Below are 16,332 nucleotides of genomic sequence, written 5' to 3' on the forward strand. Positions count from 1 at the left end.
GCTTTGCAGAGGTTGGAGTGCCACACAACATTCTTGTTAATGTCCTTGTGCCTCGGGCTTGTAAAGGTTTGGAAACAATGTCCTGAAGCCTAGCAGCTCTGTTATCTCTCCCCTCTCACCGGAGGAATCCCAATTCCAGGACTGCAGTGATTGGCTTAGTGATCTGCGGAACTTAAAGTAGCCCCATGCCTAATACAGGGAGTGCTGTATGAAAGAGGATCACACACAGGTGCTGGTTCTTCACTGTATATCGTTCATCCAAACATGAGTCACAGAGGGTCTGTGGCAGAAGCTGGGATTGGATTTTTTATGTATTAATTTTCACAAATAAGATACAATCATTTGTAAGAAAACAGGAAACATGGTTATAGCAATAAAATAATTATAATCTAATAAAACAAGGCAAAAAGAAAAAAAAACACACAGTATTCCCCTATGAGGTCCCCAAGGAGGAGGATCCAGAAAGCAGTGTAGCAAACATGATGAAACAAACATGAAACTGATAAAAGGAAATCAAGCCCTAAGATCAAAAAAAGATCTAAGTTGTTTAGAATAAAAGAAAACAGATCTCACATTATCATGAATCAACAAACATTTACAAGGAAAACACAAAAAATTCTGCACCAATAGCATTGTGACACAATAACAAAAATTGTTTGTATCTATTCTGAGTCTCATGACATAAATCAGAAAACATCCAGAAAGAAAAAAAAGATAGCTAACTAGATTAAAGTTAGCGGGCTAACATCATCTGGATAACTTTAAGATAGCCCTATGGTCTGACCAGACTTAGCCAGCTATAGCCTGGATTTATCAAAATGCACTAAATATCACCTGCAATAGGAAACGGGATGTGTTTTATGGTAATAGTTTATCGCAAAGTGTGCTATTTTAGCACAGGTATTACTGCAAACTGTGGTAACAGCCAGAATTGTTGTATTTCCTATGTACAACCATTGGAAGGACCATTTTAAGCTGCTGGAGATCCAGCCTAGCTATCAGGGGCCTGAGAGAGAGACAGAGAGAGACAGAGAGAGAGACAGAGAGAGACAGAGAGACAGAGACAGAGAGAGAGAGAGAGACCCTGGCAGTGTGATCCAGATTAGACCTCATAGAGTCTCCATGCTGGCAAAGTCTCTGGGAATGCACTTCTGGTTAAGTCCCTTAAGAGTCACAGTTTTTATCAAAATAAAAAAAAAATGGACAGCCGCATACACAGCTTTGCAGCAAAATTGGGAGCTAAGGAGACAGCATAAAGGAGTAGGAGGCAGCACCTCTTGACCTATACGGTTAAAGCTGACTACGGAGGTAGGTCTGCCAAAGAAGCCTGCAGACATAAATAGTGAACACAAATGGACAGCTACCAATATCTGATCTTGCTGCTACTGTTCCAGTTTTCCAGGAGGCAATAAGGCAGGAATTTAAATGACAGAGTAGCAATGACACTGCCAACGTCAAGGTTTCAAATATACGTTGCAAAACTTCCACAAAAAGAATCTGTGAAAAACCTAAACAAACACATGGAGAATTCTTAAGAATTTCCAGTGTACCCATGTACGACCACAGAATTACACACTGTCCACCTCCTACCTCAGAGGGAAAAAGCACCCTTTCTTGTACTCACTTTCATTTCGGGAAGTGATCTATTTAAGGCGCATTTGTCTCAGCTACAAACTTGCATTCTTAATTGCTTACACACTGTAACCATTAGAAGAGCTCAACACAATGGAAATTCAATATTCCAAAGGTCTTACCTTGGCAATAGGTAGCATTGACCCGCTTGTATCCTTGAGGGCATTCCGACATTTGGCCATATCCAGGATGACCTGGAATGAAGTAGATCAGATATTTGTTCAAGTGGATATATACTCTGAACACAAATATAGATGTTTGCTCCTATGTAAAACTTCACCTTATATACAGTTCTTTTTCATTTTTCCAGAATTTTGAGGTATTCTTTACAGTTTTTCTAGTAAACACCATAAACCACATCCCTACATTTATGTTTGTAATGCTGTTAAAGAGTTTGGGAGTGGGGTAGGGGTCTACTTCTTTTGTTAAAACTATTCTTATCCGCTTAAATGATAGATACTATTATTATTATTATTTTTTTTTTTTACTGAAAAAAATGGCATTTATCTTTAGTTACTAAAGCTGAAAGCTAGTACTACTAGTTTGTGACCCAGAAAGTGATTGCCATTGAAAATGCTATTGAATGCATTCTGGGCCTCATTCATCAAGGAGTCATCACATAATCATACAATGGAAGGTGAGCCTTGAAGAATTGAGCTTTCTTTGTATATTTAAGTGCAACAGTCTGTGTTTAATGAAGTTTCTGCAAAGGTGGAAAGAGCATATCCTCCTTTACCAAATACCAGAAGAAAAACAATACAAGCCCAGTAGACTACAAAGAGCCCATTGTTTCCCAGCAAACTACAAGGAACACATTGTTCCTAAGCAGACAAGGAGCCCATTGTTCCGCAGCAGACTCCAAAGAGCCCATTGTTCCGCAGCAGACTCCAAAGAGCCCATTGTTCCGCAGCAGACTCCAAAGAGCCCATTGTTTCCCAGCAGACTCCAAAGAGCCCATTGTTCCGCAGCAGACAAGGAGCCCATTGTTCCGCAGCAGACTCCAAAGAGCCTATTGTTCCGCAGCAGACTCCAAAGAGCCCATTGTTTCCCAGCAGACTCCAAAGAGCCCATTGTTCCGCAGCAGACTCCAAAGAGCCCATTGTTCCCCAGCAGACTCCAAAGAGCCCATTGTTCCCCAGCAGACTCCAAAGAGCCCATTGTTTCCCAGCAGACTCCAAAGAGCCCATTGTTCCGCAGCAGACTCCAAAGAGCCCATTGTTCCGCAGCAGACTCCAAAGAGCCCATTGTTTCCCAGCAGACTCCAAAGAGCCCATTGTTCCCCAGCAGACTCCAAAGAGCCCATTGTTCCCCAACAGACTCCAAAGAGCCCATTGTTCCCAAGCAGAATACAAAGAGCCCATTGTTCCCAAACAGAATACAAAGAGCCCATTGTTCCCCAGCAAACTCCAAAGAGCCCATTGTTCCCCAGCAGTCTACAAGGAGCCCATTGTTCCCAAACAGAATACAAGGATCCCATTGTTCCCAAGCAGACTCCAAAGAGCCCATTGTTCCCAAGCAGACTCCAAAGAGCCCATTGTTCCCAAGCAGAATACAAGGATCCCATTGTTCCCAAGCAGACTCCAAAGAGCCCATTGTTCCCAAGCAGAATACAAGGAGCCCATTGTTCCCAAGCAGAATACAAGGAGCCCATTGTTCCCTGCTCTGGCCCTCAGAAAATGCATGGCCAAGCTACTTGAGCCAAGTCAGCCTGTTTATCCTGATCCATATTCAAGAAAGTATCCCTCTTTTCTTATACCATTTTTCCTTGGTGGGGGTACTCTGATTTATTTAACAAAGGCAATCTGGCACAACTAAAAGCTCCAGTAGAATATAAAATCAGCTTTTTCAGTCCTGCATGCTGTCTGTCTGCCTGAAGAGAGAGTTTTGTTCAACTCATGTACACAAATCTGGCACATAAATACAGCAGTCAAAGTGACGCCAAGGATGTTAATGAGCACAAGTCTAATGTTCTGTTGGTAAGAAGGACGGGTGGATGGGGGAATGAAGTACATAAACTTAAAAAAAAAACAAAACGTTTTACTACTCTAAACAAGGGTTTCTTCTACTAGCTGGAATATGACAATTCAAAAACATGACTTGTAGTAAATGGCAAATAGGTAAAATGTGATAAGTCCAATTTATGGGTGCTGAGAGGATAAAAGCACAAACGTAATGCTGACTATCGCTCCCTAATTTATAATGGCACATGTGTATTCTTTCAGAAAAATAAAAAAATCTCCTTTGAAAATATTACTCAAAAGGAAAAGTATCGTTAATGTGACAAACATATACAGTACTATGGCACCTAGCATCTGACAAGACAAAGCATTTGCAATGAATTCCCCAAGTAGAGTAGAGATGCAATTTTTGTGCAGATTCTGAGATGCCTCCCTCTCCTCAATGTGGTCTGCTCTCTTAATATGAACAGAAAAACCAAAAGAATGTGCCAAAGGAAAATAAACTTAGAATTTTACATAAATGCAAAAACTAGTACAAGTAAGACTTTTTTTTTTTACACTAGTCTCTTCACATGGGAATCTATTCATAGGAAGCAATCTGAGTAAAATGATGGAATATTTCTATCAAATCTTTACAGTATTTTAGCCTCATCATAAAAGATCAACAGTAGATCTTTGGCTGGCATGAGAGCAGAGAGAGACACACAGTCAATGCTATTCTTCTGTGATCATTTATGGAACTCATTGAAAGATAATTTCTAGGAACTGGGTCCAATGTGAGTACTGTGAGCTGTCTTGCAGGATATCAGCGTTCAAATCCTACTGGTACTACTTGACATCTCAGCTGCGTTTGATACGCTAAACCATGACATTTTATTTTCTACGTTATCACAGATTGGCATTACAGATCTTGCACTACAATGGTTCTCTTCTTTCCTAACTAACCGTAAACAAAGAATCACAGTTGGTCCCAACTATTCTGATTGGTACTCTACCAAGACAGGTGTACCACAAGGCTCTGCACTTTCAGCTCTCCTATTTAATCTTTACTTACTACCTCTTTGCCGCCTTCTTGCTGGACTAGACCTCAACTTCAAAATTTATGCAGACGATATACAGTTCATTATACCTTTTACAGATTCCTGGTCTAAAACCTTCTCCTTGTTACATGTATACCTAACCACAATAAAAACATTAAACACAAGTAAAACAGAATTAATCTACTTATCAACTGTACCCGATTCAACTCACCGACCCCCACCAATTTTCACTTTTCAGAACCAACCCATCAATATAAAACCTCATGCAAAAAACCTAGGTGTAATGATGGATTCAAAACTGACAATGACTGACCATATATCTGAACTCGTAAAAAAAATCCTTCTACAAAATATACATGATAACGAAACTCAAACCACTTCTTCTCCCAAACGACTTCCGACTGATTACCCAGGCACTAATTCTATCTTCACTAGACTACTATAACGCTCTCTATCTTGGTTTACCGCAATCCATGATACGACCTTTACAGTTAATACAAAATGCAGCCGCTCGAATGTTATATAACACACCCCGAACAGATCACAATACTCCTATTCTACAACATCTGCACTGGCTCCCAATTCCATATCGTATAACATATAAAATTCTGTCTACAATACACAACCTACTCTACAATACCAATTCCATCTGGCTATGTTCATTATTAAGAATTTACAGACCCACTAGACAACTCCGTTCCCTTGATAAATGCATTCTTGAAGTACCTACAGTAAAATCCGTAAGTTTAGCATTAACCCGTAAACGAGCATTCTCTGTCACCGGTCCAATACTGTGGAACTCACTCCCAGAACATATCCGCCTGATAGCCAACCGTACAGAATTTAAGAAATTGTTAAAAACTCATCTTTTCACCCATGCATACAATTTATATTAAGTTTGTCACACTACATTATGATTGTTAATTTAATTGTCTATTTTATGAATTTTAACATGCTTGTATATGAATTTATGACCTGCTTGTTAATATGTATTACTACTTGTGTATGTGCAAATATGTAAACCGCCTAGACGGATAGCCCCCTACCCATTGTGCGGTATACAAGAATTTTAAATAAATAAATAAATCCAGCTTCTGCTCCTTGGGTAGTTACAGATACAGCAGAGGTAGTACTCTCAGCCCCGGTGGGGGATTACCAGCCACTTGAACAATGATGAGATCTAGTGATTACACTCAGTGTGCACATATTGGGTTTATGAAGGCAACTACGATCTGTGGCCCCTGATCACAGGATTATCTTTGCAGTGGTTGGGCTAGATAGAAAAGGAGTTGGTAGGGGGAAGGAAGGGTAATCTCCAGATAGTTGTGAATGAAGGATCATGAAACAAGAGCTTTAGTTGGGGCTGATTCCAATTCAGCTGGAAGCCCACAAAAGCAGAAATAAACTGCCAGACCCGCCAAAACTTATAGTGTCATACAAACTGCTATATACTTTGACATGTAAGATTTGCTTTGTGTTCCATTCAGGAAATTACACTGTAACCTGCCACTGCACAGCCATTGTTATTATAAGTTACAATAACTTAAGGGAGCAAACTTTCAGTAGCCCATCTAGTTGCAAGGTGTATACAAATTCAGCAGTCACCCACATAAGTATAACACGTACGAATAATATGTGCACTTTGTAATTTCCATTTGTGTCAAGAGTCAATCGGGTAAAATAGCATTCATGCATTTGACAATCAATTGTTTATAAATAGTTCACCTTCCCTGAGCTAAACACCGTCTCTCTTTAGCCTGGCTAAAAGCTGGATAGATGTGGCCAGTTTTCGTCCAGCCTAATCTAATGGCTTTGAAAATGACCCTCTTTCTATGCAAGCTTACACTACCATGTCAACATAAGCCTGCTAAATATTACCCTTCAAACAGGCTACCAACAATTCTATAAACAAGCACAGATTTTTCAGAAAGGACTCTGCTCTCCTATGCATTAAAAGCCTGGTTTTAAAAAGCATTTACATGCATAAACTCAGTTTTACTCCAGTAAATGCACTTTACTTGAGTAAGTAGGCTTTTGAAAATTGTTACAATATATGCCATTGAATTGTCCATACGATGTTTGCGTTAAGTGCATTTTACATGCGTAAATGGCTTTTGAAAAGTGCTACAATAGTAGTTATATTTACTCCGCTTTCACCTGAGAAGTCTCCTTTCTTTTTTTTTTTTTTTTTGCGCTATCCTAAAGCACTGCTCAACTGAGGGAGGGAGAATGAGTCATTCACCTCATGAGCTGCCCCAACTAGAAATCCAATTCAGTCTACCAGGACGTGGTCCATAGCATGGGATGCACACCTCTACCATCTGCTGGAGACAGAGAACATTGGCAGGCTGAGGTTAGCACGGATGCATATAAGGGTGACATCAGCAGGCCTATCTGTCTCTGTCTCCATCTACTGGTCAGTGTACATAACCTATTTCTCTGGACTTGTCTGAATGGATGAAGCAAAAATTAGAGTTAGCTTGATAACTTATCCAGTTAAACTTAACTCCATCTCAGAACCCCTTATTTTATCTAACTAAATGCCTTTGTATATGGACCCCAATGTGTCTTCAAAAGAATATATATAAGCCAGACATGATCCAGAGAAGAAAAATTCTTAGCATATAGGATCCTATCAGGTTAATTTTGAAGGACTTCCACATATAAATGTAACATACTATCATAGCAATTTTCAAAAGTCATTTACTCACATTAAGTGCACTTAATGCAAGTAAAACACTGAGAGGAGAGGATCACCTTGCTGGTGGCTGAAAGGAATCAGTAAGTTTTGCTTGGGACATTGACTTTTTTAAAAGTATTGGGGCAAAGTTAACTATTTGGGAATATTATTTAGTGTGTTTGTGTGTTTGTGCCTTTAATAGTCAGTCAGTGAATAAAACAAGTTAGACTGCATTTTTAAATAGTCAGTCAATAAGGTAGCAGTAGGTAGTGTGTCTATTTTTTAAAAGTCTGCCTGACTATTAAAGTGTCCTCCAGACTTTTAAAGAGCTAAGTGTTTTATTTAATAAATAACTGAGTGCATTGTATTGAAAAACAAAAAAAACACAAAAAAAAAAAAAAAACCCCACAAAAAAGTAGCCAGAAGCTAGAAATAAGCTAGGAGCAGTATATACCAAAGTAAAAAAGTTGAATAGTTCAGCTCAGTTACTCACCTTGGAAAGGTGTTGAGGTAGTGTGATTAGGTTTGAATAGGGAACAACATTTGTTAATCAAGGGAGCTGTGAGTCACTCAGGCTGACTAACTAAAGTTAGACTGTTTGTAATTCCCAACCCTCCCACCCCTCGCCCACCCACCCCAAGCTCATCCCTTAATTTATAGGCAGGTGCCACTTGCACAAAAAAAAAAACAAACAAAAAAAACCCCATCAACAAAAACTTTATTGAGAATTCGATCAGACCTCAGTAGGCCACTACCAGACATATAGTGAATTCACTAATACATTTAAAGGAACTTAGACACATTCCTACTCCCATAGCAACCTAAAACTTAACTAGGAACTGATCAAAATTGAGATGAAGGCAGCAGTCCAGCAGCAAGAGGGGGGCTTCCCAGTCTTTTGCATCGAGTGTCACATGTATGATTTTTTACCCACCGGTGAGAAGTTGTACATGTGCATGCGATGCAAAGAGCTCCTGGCTCTCAGAGAACGAGTCCGATCTCTGGAGGCTAGAGTGGCAGACCTGGAGGAGCTGAGGGAGACAGAGAGGTATATAGATGAGACCTTCAGGGACATAGTAGTCCAGTCCCAACTTCAGACTGGCAGCCCTGGTGCTGCCTTGGAGGAAGAAGGTCTCATAATGGGAGAGCACCAACCAGATGTAGCAGGAAAGGATCCTGTAGCAAGGACCTGCTCTCTAGGTGATGCATTGTCCTTTCGCACTGAGGATATCTCCCCAAGGCCTACTGCCCAGGAGGGAAGGGTTAGGTCGGCCGTCATAGTTGGTGATTCGATTATTAGGAATGTAGATAGCTGGGTGGCGGGTGGGCGTGAGGATCGCCTGGTAACATGCCTACCTGGTGCGAAGGTGGCGGACCTCACGCGTCACCTAGATAGGATTTTAGACAGTGCTGGGGAGGAGCCGGCTGTCGTGGTACACGTGGGCACCAACGACATAGGAAAATGTGGGAGGGAGGTTCTGGAAGCCAAATTTAGGCTCTTAGGTAGAAAGATTAAATCCAGAACCTCCAGGGTAGCATTCTCTGAAATGCTCCCTGTTCCACGTGCAGGTCACCAGAGGCAGGCAGAGCTCCGGAGTCTCAATGCGTGGATGAGACGATGGTGCAAGGAAGAGGGATTCAGTTTTGTTAGGAACTGGGGAACCTTTTGGGGAAGGGGGAGTCTCTTCCGAAGGGATGGGCTCCACCTTAACCAGGGGTGGAACCAGACTGCTGGCGCTAACCTTTAAAAAGGAGATAGAGCAGCTTTTAAACTAGAACAAAGGGGAAAGCCGACAGTCGCTCAGCAGCGCATGGTTCGGAGAGATGTATCTTTAAAGGATACTAATGATGCATTAGAATTAGGGCATCCCGACAGTGAGGTTCCAATAATTAGAAAAGTAGTCCAAGTGCCTGTAACTAAAAACTCACCTGAGCTAAAAAATTCTAACTTATCCCTATCAATTAAAAGCAGAATAAAAATACAATCAAAAAACAAACTTTGAAATGTTTGTATGCTAATGCCAGAAGTCTAAGAAGTAAGATGGGAGAATTAGAATGTATAGCAGTAAATGATGACATAGACTTAATTGGCATCTCAGAGACATGGTGGAAAGAGGATAACCAATGGGACAGTGCTATACCGGGGTACAAATTATATCGCAATGACAGAGAGGAGCAGTCGGGAGGAGGTGTGGCGCTTTATGTCCGGGATGGCATAGAGTCCAACAGGATAAACATCCTGCATGAGACTAAATACAAAATTGAATCTTTATGGGTAGAAATCCCTTGTGTATCAGGGAAGACTACAGTGATAGGGGTATACTACCGTCCACCTGGTCAAGATGGTGAGATGGACAGTGAAATGCTAAGAGAAATTAGGGAAGCTAACCAAATTGGTAGTGCAGTAATAATGGGAGACTTCAATTACCCCAATATAGACTGGGTAAATGTATCATCGGGTCACGCTAGAGAGATAACGTTCCTGGATGGAATAAATGATAGCTTTATGGAGCAATTGGTTCAGGAACCGACGAGAGAGGGAGCAATTTTAGATCTAATTCTCAGTGGAGCACAGGACTTGGTGAGAGAGGTAACGGTGGTGGGGCCACTTGGCAATAGTGATCATAATATGATCAAATTTGATTTAATGACTGGAAAAGGAACAGTGTGCAAATCCAAGGCTCTCGTGCTAAACTTTCAAAAGGGAAACTTTGATAAAATGAGAAAAATTGTTAGAAAAAAACTGAAAGGAGCAGCTACAAAAGTAAAAAATGTCCAAGAGGCGTGGTCATTGTTAAAAAATACCATTCTAGAAGCACAGTCCAGATGTATTCCACACATTAAGAAAGGTGGAAAGAAGGCAAAACGATTACCGGCATGGTTAAAAGGGGAGGTGAAAGAAGCTATTTTAGCCAAAAGATCTTCATTCAAAAATTGGAAGAAGGATCCAACAGAAGAAAATAGGATAAAGCATAAAACATTGGCAAGTTAAATGTAAGACATTGATAAGACAGGCTAAGAGAGAATTTGAAAAGAAGTTGGCTGTAGAGGCAAAAACTCACAGTAAAAACTTTTTTAAATATATCCGAAGCAGAAAGCCTGTGAGGGAGTCAGTTGGACCGTTAGATGATCGAGGGGTTAAAGGGGCACTTAGAGAAGATAAGGCCATCGCGGAAAGATTAAATGATTTCTTTGCTTCGGTGTTTACTGAAGAGGATGTTGGGGAGGTACCCGTAATGGAGAAGGTTTTCATGGGTAATGATTCAGATGGACTGAATCAAATCACGGTGAACCTAGAAGATGTGGTAGGCCTGATTGACAAACTGAAGAGTAGTAAATCACCTGGACCGGATGGTATATACCCCAGAGTTCTGAAGGACTAAAAAATGAAATTTCAGACCTATTAGTAAAAATTTGTAACTTATCATTAAAATCATCCATTGTACCTGAAGACTGGAGGATAGCAAATGTAACCCCAATATTTAAAAAGGGCTCCAGGGGCGATCCGGGAAACTACAGACCGGTTAGCCTGACTTCAGTGCCAGGAAAAATAGTGGAAAGTGTTCTAAACATCAAAATCACAGAACATATAGAAAGAAATGGTTTAATGGAACAAAGTCAGCATGGCTTTACCCAGGGCAAGTCTTGCCTCACAAATCTGCTTCACTTTTTTGAAGGAGTTAATAAACATGTGGATAAAGGTGAACCGGTAGATATAGTATACTTGGATTTTCAGAAGGCGTTTGACAAAGTTCCTCATGAGAGGCTTCTAGGAAAAGTAAAAAGTCATGGGATAGGTGGTGATGTCCTTTCGTGGATTGCAAACTGGCTAAAAGACAGGAAACAGAGAGTAGGATTAAATGGGCAATTTTCTCAGTGGAAGGGAGTGGACAGTGGAGTGCCTCAGGGATCTGTATTGGGACCCTTACTGTTCAATATATTTATAAATGATCTGGAAAGAAATACGACGAGTGAGATAATCAAATTTGCAGATGACACAAAATTGTGCAGAGTAGTTAAATCACAAGCAGATTGTGATAAATTGCAGGAAGACCTTGTGAGACTGGAAAATTGGGCATCCAAATGGCAGATGAAATTTAATGTGGATAAGTGCAAGGTGATGCATATAGGGAAAAATAACCCATGCTATAATTACACGATGTTGGGTTCCATATTAGGTGCTACAACCCAAGAAAGAGATCTAGGTGTCATAGTGGATAACACATTGAAATCGTCGGTTCAGTGTGCTGCAGCAGTCAAAAAAGCAAACAGAATGTTGGGAATTATTAGAAAAGGAATGATGAATAAAACGGAAAATGTCATAATGCCTCTGTATCGCTCCATGGTGAGACCGCACCTTGAATACTGTGTACAATTCTGGTCGCCGCATCTCAAAAAAGATATAATTGCGATGGAGAAGGTACAGAGAAGGGCTACCAAAATGATAAGGGGAATGGAACAACTCCCCTATGAGGAAAGACTAAAGAGGTTAGGACTTTTCAGCTTGGAGAAGAGACGACTGAGGGGGGATATGATAGAGGTGTTTAAAATCATGAGAGGTCTAGAACGGGTAGATGTGAATCGGTTATTTACTCTTTCGGATAGTAGAAGGACTAGGGGACACTCCATGAAGTTAGCATGGGGCACATTTAAAACTAATCGGAGAAAGTTCTTTTTTACTCAACGCACAATTAAACTCTGGAATTTGTTGCCAGAGAATTTGGTTTGTGCAGTTAGTATAGCTGTGTTTAAAAAAGGATTGGATAAGTTCTTGGAGGAGAAGTCCATTACCTGCTATTAAGTTCACTTAGAGAATAGCCACTGCCGTTAACAATGATTACATGGAATAGACTTAGTTTTTGGGTACTTGCCAGGTTCTTGTGGCCTGGATTGGCCGCTGTTGGAAACAGGATGCTGGGCTTGATGGACCCTTGGTCTGACCCAGTATGGCATTTTCTTATGTTTTCTTATGTTCTTATTGTAGCAATTATTCGTGTATGCATTTACAGGAGTAAAACCCAGTTTTAGGAGTTTTGAAAATCAAGCCCTATATTAGCATACTTTTTATATCCCCTTATTTAATGACAATGATCTGTAACAGTTCAGAATTTGTCAGTGTATACTTCACTGTGTATACTTCAGCTGAGCGCACTGTTTAACCCGCTGTTAGACATGCGTTTTTGACATGCGCCCACTATGCTTCGAAAATGTGTGTCCAATCCCAGCCAAAACTAATAGTGCTCATCAGATGCAAATACATGTTGATGAGGCTATTAGTCATTCACCCGGGATACCGAAAAAAAAATGTGCGGCCAAGCCACACATTTTATGGAAATCAGCAGCCAGAAAAAGTGTACAGAAAAGCAAAAAATACTGCTTTTCTGTACATCCTCCAACTTAATATCATAGTGATATTAAGTCGGAGTAACCAAAAAAAAAAAAAAAAAGATTAAAAAACATGCTCAATTTTACGAGCATCCATTTTCCTGACCCGTGGCTGTCAGCAGGTTAAAAAAAACGGTTGCTCGTAAAATTGAGCATTGGTTTTCTGAACCCGCTGACAGCCAACCTCTCCTGGGCTTCCGCTGCTAAGGAGGCGCTAGGGACGCGTTATTTTCCTGCACACTTTACAGAATCGGCCTGAGTGTGAATCAATGCAGATAATACTTAACTGACAGCAAATTTCTGTTTTCCCCATCACCTCCATGCTCCTGAAAAACTATTTTTAAATGAGTAGTATTAACTTGGAACTAAAAAATATATATATATATTTATATTAGGGAACCATTTTTTACTCATTTCTATTGAGTCTCAAACTTTATACTGACACTACACCAGCCCATGGAGTAAAATGGTTGTGTACTCCTTCCCATCTGCTACCATTTTAAAGAGCTTACACTGACCACATAGAAGTTCTGAAGAAGAAATTATCTGGAATGTAAGAATGATTTGTACACAATGAAATATGTACTTGATTATAAAACCTTGTTCTCACAGCAATGAATTGAAAATACTATAAAAACTGTAAATGAATACACATTTGAGTCTGAAGCTCCTTTGTGCATAAGAAAACAAAATGAATTTATGACTCAAGCTTTCACTGGAAACAAAACTGTTTCATTAGTGTTTCACAATCCCAAAAAAACAACTTTCTAGAATGGGCAGAAACTCTAAAATCTGTTAACATTTTAATAGTCTCATGAAACACTGCACAGCCCCGAACAATTAATTTTACATCGGCCGAAATGCCGGTGAAATGCAGAAACTCGCATTCTTCTTTTGTTATACAGGGAAATGCTTTACATTTTTGTAGAATGGTTGATCCAGCAGAGCGGGAAATTCCATATGGCCCCATTAAACTCTGAATGGAAACAGCTTACTGTTTTAAGACTCGATTTTTTTTAAGTCTTCAATGTGCATAAAACTTGGGTTTATGTACATAAATGGCCTTTTGAAAATTCACTGGAGATTTGTGTGTATAAAACAAAAAATGCACAAAACCCAATTTTGAGCATCCTTTGATGCACACTCAAGGGAGGTGTTCTGGTGGTGAAAAAAGGATGTGTGTATATACTTTCAATTTTGGACAGTTTGGGCCTTATTCTCAAAAGCATTTATATGCTTAAAAATGGGTTTCACCTGTGTAAATGCACTTCACTTGTGTAAATGGGCTTTTGAAAATTGCTACAATAGTAGTTACATTTATAGGTTTAAATCCTTTTGAATATTACCCCCATGAGTGTAAATATATACAAAGTTACATCTACTTGGGAGCAGATATAAATTGGTGTGGGTATGTTCACATACTCAGTGAACCTGCAAATTTTCAAAGCGGATTTAAAGTGCACAAGTCCATTTCAAATTTTCAGACTAAATTCTGACGGTAGGAAGTACCCAGAGACTTTTGCCCTATGTGGGCCATTTCAAAATTACCCTCTCAATTCCTCTCATAATTTAAGAAAAAAAATGAAATACTGGCTAGATTTTCCAAAATACAAATGCACCAGTTATCCTTGCTGCTAGACAGCTGTTATCACACTTGATGGAACAATAGAGATACACCTGCATTCTACTTTATATTTAAGTAGGCACATTTCAAAGCTATGCCTATTAGAGTAACGTCCACCAGGTAACTTTTACCCATGGGCTTTGCACGTACCTTTCCCTGCAAATACTTTTGCCCTCAAAAGCAACATGCCTAGTTGCGAAAAAAGCAGAACGTAGAAACCTAAGAAATGTGATGGCGCAAAAAGACCCCACACGGCCTTCCCCAGGTCTGCCCGACCACACCAGTCACTCAGCTTAGGTGCACTGCTTCAGTCCTCGCCCTAACCCTGACCCAGGAAACCCTCTGGCTCAATGCGGGTAGAAACCTGCGCACTGTGGAACGCCGCGTATACTTGTACCCACCATGCAGCAAACGTGCAATTTTATAAAAGCCCTTTCTATCCCGGTAAGCTGTCATTTAGAGGGGTAGTGGCTTTTGAAAACTGCCCTTCCCCCTCTGTATACATTTGTATGGACTTGCAAGGGTTCAAAAGAAGAATGAAAGGAACAAAAGGGGAGCGAACGTGCAATCACCAGTGTGAAGCTACTCCATCTCCGATTTGCTCAAATCGATCAAATTTAAGGATTTTCGATTTATTCACAAATCAACCACAGGGTTAGATTTCTTTTAAATGCCACGCTCTGCTGGGCAGCCATAGAAAAACCCACTGCCACGTCAAAATTCACAGTATGAAATCCGCTGACGCATTTTGCCGTGAACGGTAATATTTTAAAGAAAAGGCTGCCGCTAATCTTTTCTTGCCACAAATTGTGGTGGTCAGTCCAGAGAGGTACACCAGATGATTCACTCCTGTGATAAACGTATTCCTATAACTGTTTCTGTGACTTGTCTAGGCTTCCCTACACCTGCCCACAGAACAAATCAGTCTACAGACACAGTGCTAAGACCAATACACAGTTAACTTGGAAAAAATCTTTGCACAGCCTATTCCCAAAATGACCATATAAAGGGGCCAGTGTAATAAGACCCACGGCAAAACAGGCGCTCGTTATGAGCGCGGGTTTGATCACCACGCACGGTTGAAGCTGCCGCTTCCGCGGGATGAGTAGAAATGTTTGAGGTTTTCTATATTTTTTTGTAATTTTAGCTCCATTCCCCAGGACAGCAGCCCAGCTTCTTTTTTTTGTGTGCTTCTCTCCCCTTTCCCGCTGTCATAGCCATAGCCTGCTTGCACTGGTGGCATTTCAGCACAGGACACTATGCGCCATGGTACTTCATGATGCTTGGCAGATGAACTTATCAATTAATTAGATCTCCAAATCACGCTGCTCCATTTGCAAATATCTCTAATTGAATTCCCATCTCCTCTGGAATTCTTTCCGAAATTTCTTTTGATCAGTAATGCATATTAATATTGCATTTTTTCAAGAAACACAGTGTACCTGTTCTTTTCTACCATTTTTACTCAAATCTACTTTTCTGGGTTTTCTTTTGTACATGAATGGTAATTAATGTTACTGATTTACCCTGAGAATTAAACTCACCCAACATGCCAAAAAATATTTTTGTAAACCTATTTGGAAACGTTCTATAGTACGATAGGTTACAGACTGCAAGTCTAGGCATTTTCTAACTTGTTGTTCCGTGACTAGCTACAAGTGGAATTTTAACCAGCGAAATTGTTGTTGCAAGGTATCATCATCACAGCAACCACTTTTTCACTAGTTTCCATAAAAGCACAGTACTGTAATAATATTCAGAAACTGGTTTCATAAGATTTTTTCCATTTATCCCATAGCAACCTCAGGAGCAGAGATGCAGGTAGGTCCGCAGGCTGCTCCTTCACAATTGTACACACCCACCAGTTGGGGATGGTAACCAGTACAAGCCTCATGAAGTCAAATTTTATAAGCAGGACTTTCCCGGTCCTGCCTCATAGAGGGCTATCAGTCTCCATGTGCCATCCAGCAGAGGGTCTGCAGAAGGATACCCTAATCTGTATGATCTCTTGCT

At 40.3% G+C, this 16,332-nt stretch overlaps 1 protein-coding gene across 7 annotated transcripts in view; it reads right to left on the bottom strand.

The window, feature by feature from the left end:
* The window catches only part of LTBP1 (latent transforming growth factor beta binding protein 1), a 737,653-nt gene that overhangs the window by 356,246 nt on the left and 365,075 nt on the right, over positions 1-16,332 (bottom strand). For all 7 annotated transcript variants that reach the window (XM_029593891.1, XM_029593888.1, XM_029593890.1 and 4 more), the window contains one exon: positions 1,755-1,826. In XM_029593891.1, the coding sequence (XP_029449751.1) occupies positions 1,755-1,826 (72 nt within the window). The remainder of the gene's footprint in view (positions 1-1,754; positions 1,827-16,332) is intronic.

This window comes from Rhinatrema bivittatum, chromosome 3 (assembly GCF_901001135.1).
Source record: "Rhinatrema bivittatum chromosome 3, aRhiBiv1.1, whole genome shotgun sequence".
In the NCBI taxonomy this organism is placed as follows: domain Eukaryota; kingdom Metazoa; phylum Chordata; class Amphibia; order Gymnophiona; family Rhinatrematidae; genus Rhinatrema; species Rhinatrema bivittatum.